Source organism: Chrysochloris asiatica, unplaced genomic scaffold (genome assembly GCF_000296735.1).
Source record: "Chrysochloris asiatica unplaced genomic scaffold, ChrAsi1.0 scaffold00200, whole genome shotgun sequence".
Lineage (NCBI taxonomy): Eukaryota > Metazoa > Chordata > Mammalia > Afrosoricida > Chrysochloridae > Chrysochloris > Chrysochloris asiatica.
Window position 1 is genome coordinate 2,845,294 of NW_006408718.1, and position 14,637 is coordinate 2,859,930.

A 14,637-nucleotide genomic window follows, 5' to 3' on the forward strand; every position below is an offset into this window, starting at 1 on the left:
TTCATATGGTATCTCTTGAAATGGTTGAACATTAACCATTTCCTTTTGGTACAACCAATTTTACGTAGGCAATCTTAAATCGTCATTGCATTATTTTATTTGCCTTGCTAAATGAATATCAATTAAAATACCAATTTATGAAGTCAGATCATTAAATATTTTGTCATCTTTCTTTTTCAATGTGTGTGTCTTCCACCCCCACACAAAAGAAAAAGCCTGTGTATACCTTGTTTTCCTTATTTCTGAAGTCTATGTTTTAGTATTTTTGTATGTATGTAAATATTTCTGTATTGTTGAGAAAGTATGATGATACTGTCTTTTATACAGTTAATAAGCACGTTATACAACCACACACCACCTTATGCATCAGTTTCTTATGCACACTATATGCATTACATGATAATGACAGTAAATGTGTTTTGTGTTTTCATGTAAAATTAAACTTTCTTACTGTTACGAATAAATTTAATTATAAGCTTCAAAAAAAAAGACCAACTCTGGGACCACCAACGGATAAGAGCTGAGAACGGGACCCCACCCAGAGAACTGGGGATACCTGAGATGGAGACAGAGATGATGACATGGAGGGATGAAGCGGCTGGGGACTTTGGATCCAGAGAGGGAGAGGAACTGTGGGCCAAAGACTGAGGGGAGAGGGGGGAAGGTAGAGCACGGGCTTCTAGGATATGCCCTTTGGTCGGAAGACGAGGCATGGAGGGGATTGGAACCATGGCAATGTAATGATATACGATGGAATGAATATGGAACTGAGGTTCTCTCATGTAAACTATCATATAATTCACAATAGAACATTAAAAAAAACAAAAAAAAATTACAGTCCTTGTTTCTGAAAAAAAAAAAAAAAGACCAAACAGGATTTCCTCAGAGCCTTCACCAGGAGCCAACCTTATGGACCCCTTGATTTCAGACTGTGAGGTAAAAAATACCTGGTGTTCTAAGCCACCTAGCTCATGGAACTTAGTTAGGGCAGCCCTAGGACATGAACATTAGGGTGGGGATCTGTCTGTCCCACAGGTATGTGGCAGGAATAGGATCTGTTTCCATTCTGTAGCCCCCACAGCTTCCATCGGCAGGGGTTCATTAGATGCTATCTTCACAGCAACAAAAAAAAGGGCAAATCCTGTTAAGGCCTCTCCTCATCTCCTTCAGAAAATCAGTCTCTTCCAAATACATCAGCCTCCTCCTTGAAACCCCCATCAATGTGCTGTTCAAAGCACAACACTCTGGGAAGGCATCAAAGGTCCACTGGGGCAGAAGGAGGAGGGGTCACATCCCAGTCAAGGAACCAATCACCAACACGCTTCCACAACCACCTCAAATTGCAAAAGAGGAGCAAGATCTCGAAAAGTTACTTAGAAAACACGACTATTTCACCATGCCTGGTTTTTCTGCTTCATTACAGGCAGGAAGCCAATGGTGAAAATGAAGACCTAAACACCTCTGCAGGGACTAACACACACCCAGGCAGGGGTGCTCCCTGATCCAGCCCCAGTTCCCATAAAGCTCCCAGGTCCACCTTCCAGGCCATCCCAACAACACAAGGGCAGGAACCAGCAGTCAAGAAGCCTAGTGGCTGCATTCTGCACAACAGAACCTTCCTTGGGTACAGAATGTGAGTAACGGGGATCATTTGCAAGGTAAGAAAAAAATAAGGAGAAATATAAGAGGGGTCTCCAAAAAGTTAAAGGAATATGGAATTAAAAGATAACAGGATTTTTCCATAAACTTTTTGAAGGGCCCTTGTATATAAGCATACAAATATTGTTGAGTCCCATCAAGTTGGTTCCAACTCATAGCAACCTGTATCAGGTTTCCAAGGGGCTGGTGAGTTTGAACCACCAACATTATGGACCTCGTGGTTAGCAGTCCAGTGCTTATCCTACAACGCCACAGTATGGAGGCTCCATACAATAAATACTGGACTATGAACCACAAGGTAGGTAGTTCGAGTCTACCAGCTGTTCCACAGGAGAAAGATGAGGCTTCCTGCCCAGCAAAGACTTAAAGCCTCTGAAACCCTAAGGGTCACTGGTTCGCTCTGAGCCAGAACAGACTCAACCACACTTAACTATATATACACACATACAAACATACATACATACACACACACACACACACGTTGTTGTTGTTGTTAAGTGTCATCAAGTAGGCTGTGGCCCATAGGGACCCTGTATAGTTTCCCATGAGTGGCTGGTGAGCTTCAACTGCCGAACTTGCTGTTCAAACCAACTTTGCAGTCTAGCGCATTAACACACAGAGCCACACATACACATATACATTTCCTTATATAATTATGCTTATGAGGAACCTGTACATAGACCAAGAAGCAATCATTCTAACAGAGCAAGGGGATGCTGAATGGTTTAAAATCTAAAAAGGTGTGCACCAGGATTGTATTCTTCCACCATACCTACTCAATATGTATGCTGAACAAATAATCCAAGAAGCTGGATTATATGAAGAAGAACGTGGCATCAGGATTGAAGGAAACCTTATTAACAACCTGTGATATGCAGATGATACAATCTTTCTTGCTGAAATTGAAGGGGACTTAAAATACTGTCAATGAAGATCAAAGACCACAGCCTACAGTATGGATTACATCTCAATGTGAAGAAAACTAAAATCCTTGCCACTGGACCAATAAACAACATCCATTTAAATGAAGAAATTGTTGTCAGAGACTTCATTTTCTCAGAACCAAAATCAACAAGTAAGAAGTCAAACAACCTGTTGCACTAAACAAATCTGCTGCAAAAGATGTCTTTAAAGTGTTAAAGAGCAAGGATATCAGTTTGAGGACTAAGGTGCATGTAATGGTTACGGTTCTGTGTCAACCTGACTAGCCAGGATTTCCAGAGGTTTAGCCATTGAGATGTTCTAATTCCCATGGTGAAGAAACCTAACACAGGCATAGTTAACTTTATAATGAGTGGCTATAAGTAGCCAATCAATTGAAGGTAAGCTTCCTTGGGGGTGTGGCCTGTTTCAGTATAGTAGACACATGGGAAGGGACTCGTGTATTCTCTTCTGCTGGGTACCTGAGACTCTGCAATTATAAGCCATTTCCTTACAAATCGGGCTGTTAACCTCAAGGTCGGCAGTTCAAAACTACTAGCGGTTCCACAGGAGAAAGATGAGGATTTCTGCTCCCATAAAGATTTACAGCCTCAGAACCCCTGTACAGGGTCAGTATGAGTCAGAACCAACTCCACAGCACATAACCACCACATGTATAAGGCTTTCGATTGTGTGGATTATGATAAACTATGGACAACAATGCAAAGTATGAGTATTCCGGAACACTTAAGTGTGCTCATGAGAAATCTGTACATGGACCAAGAGGCAGTTGTTTGAACAGAACATGGGAACACTGAATGGTTCAAAATTAAGAAAAGTGTGTGACAGGGTTGTATTCTTTCACCATACTTATTCAACCTGTATGCTTAGCAAATAATCCTAGAATCTGGGTTCTATGAAGAAAATCTTGGCATCAGGATTGGAGGAAGACTCATTAACAGCCTGTGATATGCAGATGATACAACCTTGCTTGCTGAAAGTGAAGAGGACTTAAAATATTTACTGATGACGATCAAAGAGCACAGCCTTCGCTATGGATTGCATCTCAATGTCAAGAAAACAAAAATCCTCACCACTGGACCAATAAACAACATTCTTATCAACGGAGAAAAGATTGAAGTTGTCAAGGACTTCATTCTTCTTGGATCAAGTATCAACACTCATGGAAGCAGCAGTCAAGAAATCAAACGACATATTGCATTAGGCAAATCTGCTGCACAAGACCTTTCTAAAGTGTTGAAGAGCGAAGATGTCAGCTTGAGGACTAAGGTGCACTTGAGGTATTTTCAATAACCTCATAGGCATATAAAAGCTGGAAAGTGAATAAGGAAGACCATAGAAGAATTGATGCTTTTGAGTTATGGTGTTGGAGGAGAATACTGAAAGTACCATAGGCTGCCAAAAGAAACAACAGATCTGTGTTGGGAGAAGTGTAGCCAGAGTGCTCCTTGGAGGCCAAGATGGCCAGACTTCATCTCTCATGCACTGAAGGCATTGGCAGAAACAAGGCTCCAGAAACTGATGGAATACAAACTGAAATCTTCCAACAAACTGATGCAGCAGTGGAGGCGCTCACTCTTCTACGCCAAGAAATTTGGAAGACAGCTACCTGACCAACTGATTGGACAAGATCCATATCTGTGCCCATTCCAAAGAGAGGTAACCCAATGGAATACAGAAATCTAACAGTATCATTAATATCACATGCAATTGAAATTTTATTGAAGATAATTCAAAAAACATTGCAACAGTACAAAGAGGGAGCTGCCAGGAATTTACGCTGGATTCAGAAGACGAGATGGAACAAGTGATATCATTTGTGACATCAACAGATCTTGGTTGAAAGCAGAGAACACCAGAAAGATGTTTACTTGTGTTTTATTGATTGTGCAAAGGCATTCAATTGTGTGGATCATAACAAACTATGGATAACACTATGAAGAATGGGTATTTCAGAACACTAATTGTACCTATGAAGAACCAGTACATAGACCAAGAGGCAGTCATTTGATGATGATACACGGAGGAAATTGTAATCATTGCAATGAACAATGGTGTAACGCTGATGTTCTCCCATGTAAACTATCACTCAGTTCACAGTCATTTGAACAGAACAAGGGAATACTGAACAGTTTAAAATCAGGAAAGGTGTGTGCCAGGGTTGTATCCTTTCACCATATTTATTCCATCTGTAAGCGGAGCAAATTATCTGAAAAACTGGAAGGAGAACGTGACATCAGGATTGGAGGAAGGGTCAATGACAACCTGTGATATGCAGATGATAGAACCTTGCTTGCTAAAAGCAAACAGGACTTAAAATACTTAGTGATGAAGATCAAAGTTCACAGCCTTCGGTATGGGTTGTACCTCCATGTAAATGAAACAAAAATCCTCACAACTAGACCAGTAAATACCATCATGATAAATGGAGAGAAGATTGAAGTTGTCAAAGACTTCATTTTGCTGATTCTGTGGTCAATACTCATGGAAGCAACAATCAAGAAATCAAATGATATATTGCACTAGGCAAATCTGTGGCAAAAGACCTCTTTAAAGTGTTCAAGAGCAAAGCTGTCCGTTTGAGGACTAAGGTGCACCTGACCCAAGTCATGGTACTTTTAGTTGCCTCATATGCATGTGAAAGTTGGATCACAAATAAGGAAGACAATATAAGAATTGATGTATTTGAGTTATGATGTTGGAGAAGAATATTGAAAGTATCATCGACTGCCAGAAGAACATACACATCAGTGTTGGAAGAAGTACAACCAGATTGCTCCTTAGCATTCTGAGGGTGGAGACACTTCGTCTCTCGTACTTGGGACATGTTGTCAGGAGGGACCAGTACCTGTAGAAGGACGTCGTGTTTTGTGAAGTGGAGGATCAGTGACAAAGAGGATTGTCACAGTGGAAACAACAATGGGCTCAAACATAACGACAGCTGTGAGTATGGCCCAGGACTGGGCGTTATTTTATCCTAGAACCAACTCAACAGCACCTATCAACAGCAACCAATAATGAACATATATATGCATTTCACTAACAAGGTAGATACTTTCTTCCAAATGATATAATGATGAGTACAATCCCTAAAAGCAGACTTCCAATCACAGCACAGATTCTGAAGCCATAAACCATCATGTTAATAACATATCTCCTCCAGTCAACAATCTACAAATACAACGTTGGAAATAGGAGATGAGTTGTTTTGTTTGCTGTTGTTTTTGCTGGTATCTTTCCAAGTTAAAAAAAATTTTTTTTCTTTTCAATGAACAAGGCACTTAATAACAACATCAACAACACTATTGTCAGCGGTGTGGCACTGTAGGATAAAGCACTAGACGGCAAGGTCGGTTTAAATCACAAGGTTCAAATGCACCAGTAGCTCCTTGGAAACCCTAGACAGGGTCGCTGTGAGTCAGAACTGATTCAACTGATTCAACGGCACTTAACAACAACAAGACATTTGCAAATCACAGCTCTATAGAGGAGGTATTATAACTAAAACCCATTTCACAGATGACAAAACTGAGGCTCAGAGAGGTTACATCACTTGCCAAATACTTTTTCACAGCCAGCAGAGCCACAATGATTCCAGAGCCTTCCATCTTAACCATTAATTTAGAATTTAAACAAAGACAAATAGTTACAAACTAGTATATAAAATATTAAAAGGGAAGTAGGAGACTGTTTTATCTTTCAGGAAAATAAGTCCCTCAGTCCTGGGTTCTCCTTTAAAAGGTCAAGCTATTATTACTCATCTCTGTATTTACTGTCTAATTCCTCTGTTTTATGTCACCTTTAATAAAAATCAGATTTCACTCAAACAAATAGCTAACATTTGCACAGCTTTAATGATTGCTCTACCCATGAACTCATAAGCTCTGGGAAATATAATAAAACAGAAAGAGTGGCAAGTCATAAGACTGTTAAGTCATAAGAGGCTCCGAGTTAAAATTGAGAAAGGTGATTCTGGGTTAAAGTACCTAGTTTTATGCTGAGTAAGGTGGCCTCTGTCTTTGGTTCCTGAGAAATAACCTTTGGGGTAACTGAGGTGCCTTGGCCTGGGGCTAAACCCTGCTGCTACAGAGGGTTAAGCGTTGGGCTGTTAACCGAAAGGTCAGCAGTCTGAGAGCACCAACTCCTCCATGGGAGAAAGAGAAGTAAAGATGTACAGCCTCCGAAACCCTCTGAAGCAGCTTTACTCTGTCCTATTGGGTCACGGTAAGTTGGAATCAACTTAACAACAGTGGGTGGGGTGGGATTTTGGGTGGTTGGTCTGGGATTTCCAGGCCACACCTGAAGATGTGTGTTGACCATGAGGCCGGCCAAACCATAAAAAAACATAAAGGGAAGGTCAGTATCAGCTGCCTTCAGAGGGCACGATTTAGTCTGTTAACAAGTCTGGCCAAGAAAGCCTTGAACACAAAGGCTCAGAGGTGAAGGGAGGGTGACGTGCTTTCTCTAAGACACGGCAGCTGCACACTGGGAACCTTCCAGACTGCACCTGTACATCTCTCCTTATGATGATCCCAATGGTTAGCCTTGTACTACAATAAAACCAGTGGCTGCTAGCTCCAAGGTTGGCAGTTCAAACACTCCAGCTGTTACCTGGGAAAAAAAGATTTCACAGTCTGCTTCTGTGAAGATTACATCCTCAGGAGAGTGACTGATTTTGCAGCCCAGGAGTGGAGGTCCCTGGAACCATCAACTAAGAACAGAGAGCGGGACCCTACCCAGAGAGGCAGTGAGTGACATCAGAGATGGAGACAAAAGATGACATGGACAGAGGGAGCAGCTAGGGACAATGGACTCAGGAAGGGAGAAGGGCTGTGTGCTGGCGGTTTGGGGGGGGGGGGGGAAGGGCTTTGGGGGGGGCCCCTTTGGGGTTATTTGATGATGCGCGAAGGGGACTGTAATCATTGCAACGAAACAAAATATGGTATAAGGAGTGTAAAGCTGATGTTCTCCCATGTAAACCTCACAATAAAAAAATTTAAAAAAAAAAGATTGCATCCTCGGAAACCCTATGGACAGTTCTACTCTGTCTTTTAGAGCCTGCTACGAGTTCGAATCAACTTAACCACACACAACAACAAAGTTGTAAGTATAAAATCTCCCAGAAGTTCTGTGAATCGTTTCAGTGAATTAACTGACCCAAGGATGGTACCCCCTCTTAACCTATGAGGTCTAACTTAGCCTCAGGTGTCTGGTGTTAAAAACGAAGGCAGGCTGAGGTATGACTGATCAGCTTTAGGCTGATTCTCATTCACAAAGCTCTCATCGCAGTGGAACAGTGAGGTGACTAGTGGCCCCCAATAACAGATGTCCAGGCCCTGCTCCCCGGAACCTGTCCAGGTTCTCCCTCAGGGCCTCTGGTGGAAGTGTGGCCCTGCCAACACCTTGATTTCAGACTTCTGGCCACCAAGGCTGAGAGAGAACACAGTTCTTCTATTGCTTTACACCACCAAGTATGTGGCGATTTCCTACAGTAGTGGGGTAGTTAATACTCTTCTATCCATATTCTTAACGACCACCAAGCAATTGGGTGGGACTGTGCAAATCACGTGGATGGGACTCTAATGTGGGAGTTGGTTAGTTTTGCCACTCTGCTGGCTTCAAAGGAGCCACCTCAGAAGCAGGAACAGATGATCCCAAGACCATCAAGCTAGAAGAGCCATGATTGGAGTGTGTCCTCTGGGCCTCAAGTTCCCTGCACAGACAAGCAGTGGCATGGAGACAGAGCAGCGAGCTTCTCAGCCCCTGGGACTGAGTAAAGCTGAGTGCCTTCGGCCAGGAGGCTGGCTTGCAAAGCTGGCTGCCCTCTGGGCATTTACAGACTATCTAACGGAGCGTTGTAACTCTTGCTCAAGCAGGACAAGAGGCCAAGGAGCCACATGACTGAGAGGTTGAGGACAAGAGTGAGGATGCCTGCGATACAATTAAGAAGACGTGTTCCCTGCTGGAGAGCTGCTGCATCCTGAGTTGGTTCTGATTCTGTTCATTTCCCTAATAAACCCCATAATCATGAGTATTGTCTGTGAGTTCTGTGTGGTCACTGCAACAGATTATCAAGCCCAACATAGGAGCAAGAGTGGTGTCTGGGTAAGATACAGAAGGCTGTAGCGTGGAGGCATGTCTGACCTCTGCCTCATAGGAATCAGCCTTCGAATGATTTTGAGTTTGAGTCTCCTTCCCCCATATGAAGCCCAAGGAAGTCAGATGTGCCCTCCATGCCATTTTTGCAAGCAGCCACAGGAAACTAATACAGGTAGGTCAAGGTCTCTACTATTGCTAAAGAGCTCAAAACAAAAAGCTCTGATTTCTTCTTGAGGAAGAATTTAACTTGAGTGCTGGAGGTAGACACATTCAACCTCTGGTACTCCCCCACCACCCAGTCCCCACTCTCCTTCCTCTCATAAATTCCTTTCGCCCTATCCCAAAGGGAAGAAAGATGCCAAGGAAACTTGGGATTGTATTATAGAGCCAAATGACCAGCATTTGGGTTCCAGCTCGGCAACCTATGTATTATACAAGCCCAGACAAGTTACCTAACTTCCCGGAGCTTTCCTTTCCTTACCTGTAAATTGAAAAAGATAAGGAAGGTACCTCTACCAGGTTGAAGAGAATATTTATGAGATGAAACAATATCACAAGTCCGACCACATTCTGGTGCCTACCACTATTATATTGCATCTGGTGCTTTGCAACTACTCTGGAAGGTAGATGCTATCACTATCGTATAGCATGCTCTGGAATTGTAACTAAAAGAGATCAGCTCATTTGTTCAAGGCTACACAGCCAGAGTGAAGACTCCTCTTCCTGCAGCTGAGCCACTGAGCAGTGATGTGTGGACGCAGTATGTCGACAATACAGGTTAGCTTAACCAGTTAATCCAGCCCCAGCTGTCAGCTTGCCATGGTGTGATGGCTTGCATGTTGCAGTGAGATTGGAAGCTATGCCATCAGTATTTCAAATACCAGCAGGGTCACCCATGGGGGAACCTCCCAGACTAAGAAAGACTAAGAAGAAAGACCTGGTGATCTATTTCCAAAGCTTAGCCATTGGAAACCCTATGGATGACAAGAGGACATTGTCTGATACAGTGCTGGAAGATAAGCTGAGGCCATAACAATGGGAAGGTGGCGTACATGGTGTTGCCTTGAGTCAGAGTAAACAGTGATATAAACCCGATAGGCAGGAGATTCCTACTCACAATTTGCCTTAACCACCATGAACACCAGAATGAACACAAATGATTGAACACAAATCACTGTACCCTAAACAGATTAAGGCTTAACAAGGAAACACAGCCCGTACGTGGGAGAGCATGCTCCCAGTGCCCTCTCAGCAGGGTGGCTGGGGCCCCAGTGAGCAGGTGGAAGTATTCCCATTTCCCAGATGGGCAGCTGAAGGCTTACCAGGAGTCCCATCAAGAGCAGCCTTGGCGCCGGCCAGGGTCAGCACGCCTCCCTCCTTGAGGTGCTTGGTGGCCAGGTGGCTGGAGATGGTCGACGTCCAAATGCTCTGCTTCCACATCAGATCACAATTTTTAAAGAGAGCTGAGGGAAAACACAACATCTCATCATTCTCGGGGAAGATGCTGCCCTTTCAACTCCACACTTCAAACAGGACTCACACCAGTCCACTGCCTTACCCCAGTCCCTGTTCACAAGGTCTAACACCCACAGCACAGGGCCAGGAGGTGAGCAAGACACGGGTTCAAACCCCGGCCATGTGGTCAGCTTCCTCAGTGGTCAAATGGTAAAATTTTCGCCAACAAAAGAGGAGTGTGAAACAGACTTGTTAGATTGGCCAAACAGTCAGTGAAGCAATCATGCATTCATGGAATCCTTCTATTTATTGCACTTGTGGGCCTACACCCATACAGGACCCTGTGCCAGGGCATAAGAACCCAACAATGTACAAGAACAAGCCAGATCCTGGTCTCCCGGGGCTCACGGTCTAACAGGAAAGACCAGCCCCTAAACAAAGTAATGTATATGAGCACCCATGGAGCCACCCACAGGTGTGATCACAAATGATTAACATGTTCAGCTGCAATCCACCCAAAGGCACCACGGAAGAAAGTCCTGGCAATCTACTTCTGCAAAATCAGCCAATGAAAGCCTCATGGAGTGCAGGTCTCCTCTGACGCACATGGGATTGCCATGAATGAGTTAGAGTGGACTTGACATACTAGTTGGATTTTTTTTTTAATCCTTATTTCACAGAACTATTATAGATTCTGAAGTCCTGGTGTGGCGCTGTGGGTTAACATGCTGGACTACACTGTCGGTTTGAGCTGCAAGGTCAGCGGTTCAAGCTTGCTCACCAGCCATTCCTCAGAAACTCTATGTAGGGTCACTATGAATCAGAACTGACGTGATGGCACATAACAACACCGACAATTACAGATTCTGGAGAGAGCCAGTAAAACAGCTGGTGTCAACTGAACAAACAGCAGGGCTGGATAAACAGCAAACTCAGCAGAGACTCACACTTGGACTTGGCATTGCCACCGGCCCATCCTCCCGCCACGCAAAGGATGGCGTCCACTTTCTCTTCACCCAAGAGCTTTCCAACGTCAGCAGTCACCTTAAAAAAGAGCAAAGGGGTACACAAATTTCAAGATCAATGGAACAGGATACTGTCCAAAGAAATGTCTCGGTTTACTAGTCTCTTCTTTTTAAGTCACTTTACCGTACTTTAAGGAGCCCTGAAAAAGAACATGGCACCAGGGTTAAAGGAAGCCTCCTTAACAACCTGCGATATGCAAACGATACAACCTTGCTTGGTGAAAGCAAAGAAAACTTAAAATATTTACTGATGAAGATCAAAGACCACAGCCTTTAGTATGGGTTGCACCTCAATGTAAAGAAAACAAAAATCCTCACCACTGGACTAATAAGCGGCATCAAGATAAACAGAAAAGACTTCATTTTGCTCTAATCAACCATCAACATTCATGGAAGCAGCAGTCAAGCAATCAAATGACTTATTGCATTAGGCAAAGCTGCTGTGCAAGACCTCTGCAAAGTGTTCAAGAGCAAAGATACCAGTTTGAGAACAAAAGTGTGCCTGACCCAAGCCATGATATTTTCATGTGCATATTGGATAATGAATAAAGAAGACTACAGAAGAATGTTCAGAGTACTATGGACTTCTAGAAGAACGAACAACTCTGTAGTTGGAAAAAAATACAGCTCCTTAGAAGTCAGGATGGGAAGATTTAGTCTCTCATACATCACACATGTTATCAATAGGAAACAGTCCCTAGAGAAGGACATCATGCGTTGTAAAGTGGAGGGTCAGAGAAAAAGAGGAAGACCCCAAAAAAGACGGACTAACACAGTGGCAGTGGCAGTGGGTTCATGTATAACAACAATGTGAGGTTGGCCCAGGACCGAGCAGTGTTTTGTTCTGTTGTGCATAGGGTCACTGAGTCAGAACCAATTCGATGGCACCTAACAACAAAAAGTTTTCAAGAAGACTTGGGAACTCCTGAGCCCATGAACACTGACCTAGCCACAGAGGGCTAGAGCTGAGAGTGAATCGTCCAGCTGATATGAAGTGGTACGAGACGTGTAAGAATGCCCAAACTTGCAAATAGTACCCATTTGACCTAGCTTCAATGGCTTGATGACCAGAGCTCGACTAGAGGAAGATTAAAAAGTTTGATAAAGAAAGCAAGTGTAAATTGCTACAATATGATGGACTTGATCTATACTTATGGATGAAGTAGCTCAAAATACCAACTAAGAGGGAAGGAGTCTTCATATCAAGGATCAAGCCTATCCCCTTGGTATAAGGTTGATAGAGATGGGCAAGTTAGACATTGGCTACCTAAAACAGGGGGTTGGGAGGAAGGCTATAAAGGCATGAATGACTGGTACAAGTTTTCAAGAGGGAGTTTAGTTTCAGAGTGTACAAGGTAAGGTAGAATCCCCACTGAATGGTTTTCATTTTGTCTAGACGGATCTGGTAAAAGGAGATGGGGATAAGATTCTTTTGATTCAAAAGTGAGTAACTGTTACAATGACTAATTGCGATTGTCACAACTGTAAAGGTAGAAGTTTTGTAACATAAAGGGGGGAGTAGTTAATCTTACATTCCAGGAACAGAGGACCCTAAGACCATCAAGAGAGAAGAGCATGAGTGGAACTTGGGACCCTAACCAGAGAAACACCAATACCAGAGATGGAGGCAGAGGTGATAGCATGGAGAGATAGAGCAGCTGAGGTCTCTAGACTCATGGAAAGAGAAAGGCTGTGTGCTTGTGGCCAGGAGGCAGGTTTACAGAATGTACCCTTTTGTTGTTTAAATGATTACATATTCCTGAGTGTTTCTGTGTACGTCAAAAAAGAAAAATAAGATAGGGAATAAAAGCAAATACTGTTAAATGATGATGCACAGAGGGGACTGTAATCATTGCAGTGAAACAAAGCACGACAGAATGAGTGCAAAACCAATGTTCTCCCATGTAAACAATCACTCAATTCACAATAAAAGCTTTAAGAAAAAGAAAATTTTCAACAAACTTTCTGAAGCCTCCTCATATGTTGTTAGAAAAAAAAAATTTCATGCTCAGTTAAAAAAAAAAAAAGGGAGGCAACCAGAAAATATAAAAAATAAACACAAATTTTTAAAGGTAATCATCAAATATAGAATACTAAATTATCTCAACTTATAAAACTTCTAAGCATATATTTTGTTGTTGTTAAGTGCCATTGAGTTGGTTCCAACCCATAGCAATCCTGTATTGGGTTTCCAAGGAGCAGCTGGTGAGCTTGAACCACCAACTTTGCAGTTCAAATGGCTTTGCAGTCTGGTGCATTAACCCACAGTGCCACACCAGCACATATAGAAAAAGAAAAAATAGGCAGTAGTCTAAAATGGGAACAGAATTGGATGATGGGTAATGTAGGCCCTACCTTCATTGTGGTTTTGGCACTTTTCAAACATTTTGTGCTCTACATATAACCCACTGACATTGTGTTGATTCTGACTCATAACGACTCTGTACAGGGTCACACAAAGCCTCATCTTTCTCTCGAAGAACAGCTGTTGTTTTTGAAGTACCAACCTTGCAGCTAGCAATCCAGTGCTTAACCTCAGCACCACCAGGACTACTTGCTCAAGCATGAAACCTCTCATTTGAGAACCAATATTTACATACAGAGCCAGCAGAGCCCTCCGTTGGCTCACAGAGGCTTTGGGAATTACCTGGTCAGCCTGCTCAGTAAAGGAATCTGTCATTTTGACCACAACGCTGGCACTAGCTTCTTCATTCTCCACCACGTCGATGCTGGCGACCCACTGGAGACAAAGGGACACAGATTTAGTAAGAACACAGTGATTCATTATTCCCACAAGATCCAGGCCTGGAAATAAGAGGGGGTTGGGAGCAATGGAAAAAAGCCCAGCTGCCTCTGAGTCAACACAACTCCTGGCGCCCCCAAGTGTGTCAGAGTAGAACTGCACTCCACAGTTTAGAGGACCCCTGGAGAAGCACTGCTTAACGGAAAGCTGGCTCAGTAGTTCCTCAGAAGTTGAGGCTATCTGCTCCCCATAAAGATTCACAGTCTCAATAACCCTAGGGAGCAGTTGGACTCTATCCTGTAGTCATTATGAGTTCAAATCAGTTAACAACAGTAGGTTAGGTTTGTTTTTTCCCATAGGGTTTTCAATGGCTAATGTTCCAGATGCAGACGGCTAGGCCATCTTCTGAGGTGCCTCTGGGTGGGCTCGAACCTCCAACCTTTCCATTAGCAACCAAGCAAGGTAACCATCTGCACTGTCCACTGACTCCATATATCATTTTCCCTGATGCAAAAACGGAGACTCCCTCGCTCCCTTCCCTTTTTCTTAGGGAATCTACTTTAGATACCTGTCACTGGCATTTTTTTTTTAAAGAAATCGTCTTGAAAGGCTAAATAGTTTTCTTGCCAGCTTTACAACCCAGGACTGTTTTCTCAAGGAAACTTCTCTTTAACATGTAATCAGTAAAGAAGACAGCCCTCTCTCTCTCTCTCT

General features: G+C 43.1%; 1 protein-coding gene across 1 annotated transcript in view; it reads right to left on the reverse strand.

Annotated features, from left to right (window-relative positions):
- The window catches only part of QDPR (quinoid dihydropteridine reductase), a 29,058-nt gene that overhangs the window by 8,569 nt on the left and 5,852 nt on the right, over positions 1 to 14,637 (reverse strand). Inside the window, exons 2-4 of the mRNA XM_006872485.1 lie at positions 13,828 to 13,920; positions 11,103 to 11,199; positions 10,023 to 10,163 (exon numbers count right to left, since the gene is read on the reverse strand). Of these exons, the coding sequence (XP_006872547.1) occupies positions 10,023 to 10,163; positions 11,103 to 11,199; positions 13,828 to 13,920 (331 nt within the window). The remainder of the gene's footprint in view (positions 1 to 10,022; positions 10,164 to 11,102; positions 11,200 to 13,827; positions 13,921 to 14,637) is intronic.